Raw genomic sequence first — 7,727 nt, 5'->3', positions numbered from 1 at the left:
ATGAGAAAGATAGCTACAAGGTTACTATTAATATGTGAAGTTATTTTCTATTGGTGATAGATTACATCTTGAGATAGTGATACTATGTGCAACTACAAGTAACCAGTTGTGGATAGTTTGATGTTAGTTAAGTAACAAGGGATTCAGTATGAAAAAAAATAGTTTTGCTTATGTTCAGAATACATTAGTGCTAATTTCAAACATAGCTTTTCAGTAAAGTAGACTATCCATTGTGGACAGTAACAAAGTTTGTTTAAATGTTACTGTGCATGTGTTTAGTATTTCTTGCAAGCTCAGTTAAATTGGAGAGAGGGAAAAGATATTTTGCAGCAAGTATCTCCACAAATCTTGTCTGTGGAACCATTTTATTACTTTGTGTTTGTGGAGGGGGGGGGGTTAAGGTTGCCTTTATTAGTACTTAGGGAATGTAAACAATTGTTTTAAAAAGTTTAATACTCAGCATTGTTAGTTATTATTGCTTCCAAATTTTTCAGTTAACCAAAAAGAAGTATATAATGTTCCATTTCAGCAACAAGTTATTTCAATCTGTTCCATTACAACATGTTATTTGATTGAACTAAAGTAAAAGTCTGGTCTTCAACAGATACAACAAGGAAAAAGCAATCCTCCCAATGAATATAACCCACACATTCTGAAAACTTTCAATCTGAAACGCATTGACAATCTTCATTTTATCTTTTTAAAGATAAAATACTATTTGACTACAGGGACAGATAAGAGCATTAGAAAAAACTTAACTTACTTCTTTACTTCCTGTACATAGTCTACGTCATGGTCCAGAAGACGAGTGAAAGAATCTTTAATTGAATCATGCTTATGTTTTGAAGCTATTCCAAGAAGTGTTACTTCTTGTATACTTTTACAAAGTTGAGATATGGCTTGTCCCTAATTTCAATGGAATACAAATTTATTAGAATCATTTAATAAAACCTTCAATATGGAGTTACTGTAGTTAAGATACACAACTGATACAAACTAAAAGTTTATTTAATATCCAGGAATGAATAAAGTTTTGGTCATGTCTAATACGAGGCATTTCCTGAAGAGAAAAATAAAGTTTATAGAACATTTGAATGAGTTGTTAAGTATAGAAGTAGTTTTAACATCTTTGAAAACAAAAATTGATAGAAAGCATCAAAAATAGGATAAAGTTTCTATAAACATTAAATTTGCCATCACAAGTATTTAACAATGGTATAAGAGTTCAGAGAAAGAAAAATGCACATCCTTTAAGGAATTTTCAAATATTCCCTATACAAATACTAATAATTAAATGCAAGAAGAAAGACTAGTCAAAAATAAATTTCTAAAAAAGTTATCTTAAGACATTAATATTTTATCCACTATTAATGTATCTACTAACTTTAGAACTTAATACAAGTTAAGAAGCTTTCTGCTAAAATCCACATCCAAATTAAAATAGTTTTTGGTAGGCAATATGCTTTAATAGTAATTAAAAATTTTATTCAGTGTAATAGCAAGGATTAATTCAAGCAATTTTTTTTTTTATAGTTTTTCCAATTTTTAGAAAGTTAATATCCATGATAAGCCAAAAGTTGGAAAAAAAAAAAAAAAATGTTGATTAGTTATTTTCATGAAATCTGATTTTAGTAGACATCTTTAGTGTGTACAATATGCTACCAACCTAACACTTAGTAGGTTAAAGTAATAAAAAGTAAAACTTGTGCTAACAAAGTCTTACTTTATTAATATAAATATTAAAAAAAGTTAAGTTTTATTTACAATCTTGCCAATTTGCTCACAATAAAAATGGATTAACAAATTTTACTGACCACTCCTCCACCTGCTGAATGAACAAGGACACTTTGGTTACTACGAATGTTGCCCACATCAAACACCAGAATGTAAGCAACAACATAATTCATCAACATAGAAGCAGCATCTAGAAAGTTCATTCCTTCAGGTAATGGGTAAACATACTTAGCAGGAACAGCAGTTAGTTCTGCCCAAGCCTTGTATTCAGTCAGAGCAGCTACTCTGTCACCAACCTAATTATGAAACAAAACATGTGCTTCAGAATAAACATTAGTGAAATTCAAGTAGCTCAGTCAAACTTGTTTGATATTCAAGTGTTGAAAAACTAACATTAACAGTCTGAATATGGGTAGTTATGAGAACCTGTCCTCTTTAGAAGAGTGATATTCAAAAATTAAGATATTAACAATTTATACAAGAAGAATTTAACATGAAAACTTAATGTTATACAACTTATCCTTTAGAAACAGTTTTGAATATAAATTCTCAAACTTCACTTCTCTATCAAACGATAGAGGTTTGTTGTAAACTCCCCGATTTAAGTAATTATTTCTATCTCTATGCATTTGGGTTAATAGAATTTAAGCTTTATAGATATTGCAAAGGCAATCCAATATTACAGCCTTCAGATCTTTATTTAAGCCAGGAAGTGAAACCTGCATGATACATCATTCTAATCAGAAAGTTTTCAGTTATCTAATACATATAACTGAGATTTTAATATTTAACAGGCCAATTTATTCCAGTGGCAGGTTTTGAATTATGAAATTATAGGTTTAATGTAGCTATTACCAAGTTAACTTCAAATGAAGCAAGATTTTAAACAAAGCTTAGAAAGACTGTTAAATTAGTTAAGTATTGTATTTTTAGGTCAGTGTTTGTATCTGAACATTTGAAATTAAAAAGTTCAGTTAAGTACAAACAACAACCTCACAAAAACTGGGGATGAACTTTAGATTGATTGCAAGAAGTACAAGATCCAAAAATTAAGTTTTATGAAAATAACTAATATGAAAAAGTTAGAAAGAAAGTTAAACAAAACAAATGAAAATAGTAATCACCAAGATATGTATTATATAGTTTAATACCTTGCTTTACCAAAACTTTAGATGCGTGCTTGCCAGGTGTTTGACTTTGTTACATGTTTATGTATGGTTCAAAGAGCAATAATACAAAAAATAAAGTAGATGTAAACTGTTATGAGCTTTAGGCTGTTTAGGGTAAAGCTAATTCTGTTCCAGTTTGTAGTCATCTATAATGGACAAAGTTCATAGTGTTATAGTAGAAAAGACAGAATATTTAGTTTTAAAGACTGTTTATTTAAAAGTTTCTATAGGTTATGTAAAAGAAAGTTGAGTCACCTTCAACTCACTAGTCAAAAATCAAATTAACACCAGACAAGTCTAGAGAAAGTTAGTAATTAAAGCTACTTTATGTAGCTTAAATGTTTCCAAAAAGATTGAAATTAAAGATAAATTTAATGCACCAATTGTACATAGTTTTAAAAATAACCAAACTAGGATAGGTTAGTTTATTTTTTCTCTTCATACAAAACTTGAAATTGACACCTTTTGCAAAATAACTGTCCAACAATTTGTGCTTACTGATTAAGTCTTACAGGTGAACAAATTAAAGTTGGTCAGAAAGTTAGAACACAAGTTTAGCCAGTTCAAGATGTGGCTCAACTTCAATACAGCAAAGGAACTAAAACAGGATTTCAATAACTAGAAAAGGCACTCAAGAGAGCAAGCAACCCCTGTACTTGCCATGAACACACAGCTTTGCTAGTGAAATACAGTGTAGCTCTGTGCAAGACAAAAGTAGTGGGCAAATATAATGTGGTCACAAGATGAGAAGGGAGGTGTACCTGTAAAATTTACCTGTAAGAAAGTTAGTTTATGTATAATACTTAAAAACTTTATTAGGTTACCTTAATATCTGTCACTCCTTCTCCTACACCTTCCACTTCTCCAGCACATTCAAATCCTAAGATAAATGGAGTTTTGGGAGGGCTGTCTATCAAACCCTGTCTGACCATGACATCCATAAAGTTCATTCCACTGGAGAAGGAGAAAAAAAAAAGTCAATATTCAGAACATGTGTAAAAACAAAACAAATTAAGATTAGACCTGCTGTGGGGCCAGTCTTAGGGTGAGGCCACTGAAGCAACTATCTCAGGCCCTGCATCCTCCAAAGGCCAGCCCTGCCTTAAGAAAGCCATTATTTTCACCTAGACTATTCTTAAGACTATTTGACATCAACATATAACATTAAGATTTTTCTTCAAGACAAAAATATCAATCCCTACCACTAAAAAAATTTCAGAAATACAATTTACATATTTATCTCACTAGTGGACCATCAGATCTTATCTTTCTCTGAATGATAGTGATAAATTAATTTTGAACCTCCAGTGGAAGATTAGACTAGCCAAATGCCTTGAGACCCTTTGCTGATTGAACAAGCTCGGGCCAGTATATAAATTTCAAACAATGGCTAATCATTCTTAGCAAGGTATAATGTGAAAGTGGCAAATTTGAAATACCCAAGTAAAATTAAAAGTCAGTTAGGATCATAAGAAACAAATTAGAGAATGGGGAAGTATGACCAGCTCATACCTCCTGTATTTGCTGAAACTACAGGTTTTTGGTTTGTGTTGTCACATGAATGTGAATTTAGTTTCAGATTTTCTTATAGAACTATGCACTTTGCTATTCACACTTATAGTATAAAATTATGCATTACTATTATGCTTGCAAATACTCAAAAAGATTTTGTTTTTAATTTAGAAGATTAAGTTGTTCACAAGAATATATTATGTTTAGTTCTATTACAGTATTAATCATTTGTGTGGTGCTATGCAAATACTTGAAACAAGTTGTGCCCTAATTTATATGAAGTTCTTACAGATATGGTGTTTGCACAAACTTTTTTGGGACTTTAAGTACTGACAATCTTTGGTTAAAATCTCAGATTTATATTAGTAGGAAGCTACAATAATGAAGTAATAAAATAAAGTCTGGATAAAAAAGGTATTTACCAAATTTATTGTTATAGCCTTATACCACATTCTATACTTTGCAAGATCTAAATACAGAGATTAAGATACAATGGAAACACTTAAGTAGATAAGAAAACTCAGATAATCAATATTAAAATAATGCAATAAACTCCCTAAAACTTCTAAAATAATTATTAAGTGAAAGTAACAATTACTCAGTAAAGACATTTATCACATGGTTGTTACCAGCACATGTGCAGGGTATCACAAGCAGTATTTAGGCCATACTAAGCCAAATTAGCATCAACCTGCCCATCATAAACATCTAGATTAAGATTTCCAGGTTAAAGTATCAATTCCCAACAGTAACTCAAAGCATTATATTATGAAAGTTATCCCCCATTGTACCACACTTTCCAATTGGAACAAGCTGCAAGTAGATCAATGGAATACTCTGAGCAATCTAGCCATAAAATAATGTCCAAGGGATCAATGAGTAAACAATCTCAGCAGCAAGAGATTTTGTGCAATATATTGAAATATGAAGTTTCTACCAATATCCACCCATTTGCATTAAAGGCTGTATTAATAACTACAAATGTCAACAGTAGTATTGTTAAGTAAAACATAACATTCAGAGATAAATCTTGAATCCCAAGCTAATTTTTTTGCACACTTGTTATAAAACTTGTATGTACAGTCACACAACTGTAGTTATTGGAACACAAGTTACATTTTGTAATCAAACTCATAATCTTAACTTTCCATTTTCTTCCACCCAACTGAAAGTCAACGAATAGGTTAGACTTCTTTTCTTAAAGTTTAACTAAGCCTAGTAACCATTAGTAATACTACTACTAATTAGTATAGTATAGCAAATTATTAAAACTAGCTTATCATTACTTTATATAATAACAACAATAATGTTTTTAGTATATTTCTTACTACATGTACTGGAAGTTTTATAATAAATTTTAGTCTACACAACAATAACTTATTTTTGGTAGTTACAAAGAAATTTTCTACGCTTCCTAAAATATGTTATTGTTTACAGAGTCATAACGTATCACAAACGTGACTCACCATGCCTTAACCCGTATCAAGACCTCGCCTTTACCAACAGTTGGTAGAGGTTTTTTCATTATTTTAACCGCTTTTAGACCACCAAACCCACTGAGTATCACAGCTCTCATTTCTTTAGGTGAAGCAGTTTGTTCTTCTTCATTTTGTTGTTCCACCTCAACTTCTTCGGTTTTATCTCCTGCACCAGCGTCTGCCATACTTTTTAAGTTGTATAACCTACCTTACAATTACCTAGACCGGTCTAACGTTTCCGTCAATGATAATCAGCTTTTATTCAATTCAATATGCCATCTAGCGGTATATTTAACATTAAAACAATTTGCATAATGCTTTGTGTGACTGTATTCTTTCAAAATCTTAAAGCAGGCGAAAAATTATGGAAAAATTACAACAGAATATATCACGTTTATTTATTTATTTTGTAACATGCTTTCGGCTGCTTGTTGAAGAAGGCCGCAGCACGCATCATGAAATAACTTTTAGTTTTATTTAATGTCATAAGAAAATATAAAACAAAATAAATTTTAGTTTGCTCTATGACATTTTAAAGAAAATTCAGAGCAAAAGCTCTTCGTTTTCCTTAACGCGTCTTTAAAGAAAACTTAAAAGAAAGAAAGCTATAGTTTTACGTTATGACATCTTTAAGAACGTTTACGGCAATATTTCACTTTGACAATGAACAATGGAGACCGGGAAACCACACGAGGTTGTTAAAAATGAAGGATAAAATTCATTTTGATCAGTTTCCACAGTTTAATGACACTATTGATATCTGTTGTGAGTTAACAAAGATGAAGAGTAATTTCTTGTTTGCTTCTTGTATAAACAACAAGGGAACTACGCGAAATAAGTAATAAGACAATAAAAAAGAAGGAAGGACACCAGGGTCCGAAATTCGTAAAATTTCTAACCAGTCCTTCGCAAAAATTCTAAGTGGTCCACTCAATAAACATGTAAGTACATGTTAATTCCATTTTATCAATTACACATGTGATTTTTTTTTAAATAAGGACACAATTGCAAACGTGTATGTACATATATGTGCAACATTAAACAAGACTCTTTGATTGAAAACAACAGTTTTTGATTTTATCACTGTTGAAATGTACATAATATCTATATTAACCCAGATAAACTATTTTAATACTGACCAAAAGACAAAAAATTCTCTACTGAGATGTTAATATTCGTTACACTTCGTTTATATCGCTCCTGAAGGTTAAAGATTGGATATGTGAGCCACTTAGTACTGATTTTTGTCAGTCGTTGAATAATGGGCAAGTACCAGAGGACTGGACATTAGCTAATGTAACTCCTCTTTTCAAGGGAGGTGATAAAAATTGTCCCAGTAATTATATACCCCTTAGTCTTACATCAGTTGTGGGAAAAGTATTGAAAAGTCTGTTAAAAGATGCATTGCAAAGTAATTTAACAAAGTTTAGAATTTGATTGGATAGTAAATAGGGTTTCACTAAGGGAAAATCTTGCCCTACAAATCTTTTGACATTCTTTTAAAATGTTACTACTTATGTAGATGAGGGTAAAGGTGTAGATTTGGTGTATCTGGATTTTCAGCTGCATTTTACAAGGTGCCACATAAAAAGCTTGTAAAAACTTATCTCTATAGGTGTGGGGGATAAGTTAGCTAATTGGATAGAAGAGTGGCTGAATGGAAGAAAGCAGAGGCTTGTTACAAATGGAGTTCCGTCAAACTGGATTAATGTCACGAGTGGGGTACCTCAGGGTTCAGTCTTAGGACCTTTGCTCTTTTTGATTTACATCAATGACATAGATGAAGGAATAGTTATTAAATTACTTAAATTTGCAGATGATATTAAGGTCTTGG

At 31.2% G+C, this 7,727-nt stretch overlaps 1 protein-coding gene across 1 annotated transcript in view; it reads right to left on the bottom strand.

The window, feature by feature from the left end:
• The window catches only part of LOC106459547 (synaptic vesicle membrane protein VAT-1 homolog-like), a 13,476-nt gene extending 7,338 nt beyond the window's left edge, over positions 1-6,138 (bottom strand). Inside the window, exons 1-4 of the mRNA XM_013919177.2 lie at positions 5,882-6,138; positions 3,728-3,857; positions 1,815-2,030; positions 764-906 (exon numbers count right to left, since the gene is read on the bottom strand). Of these exons, the coding sequence (XP_013774631.1) occupies positions 764-906; positions 1,815-2,030; positions 3,728-3,857; positions 5,882-6,078 (686 nt within the window). The 5' untranslated portion in view covers positions 6,079-6,138. The remainder of the gene's footprint in view (positions 1-763; positions 907-1,814; positions 2,031-3,727; positions 3,858-5,881) is intronic.
• Between the last annotated feature and the right edge of the window lie 1,589 nt (positions 6,139-7,727).

Source organism: Limulus polyphemus, unplaced genomic scaffold (assembly GCF_000517525.1).
Source record: "Limulus polyphemus unplaced genomic scaffold, Limulus_polyphemus-2.1.2 Scaffold28, whole genome shotgun sequence".
Classification (NCBI taxonomy): Eukaryota; Metazoa; Arthropoda; class Merostomata; order Xiphosura; family Limulidae; genus Limulus; species Limulus polyphemus.
The sequence above is the reverse complement of the archived record's forward strand: the minus strand, read 5'-3'. Positions and strand labels throughout refer to the sequence as shown.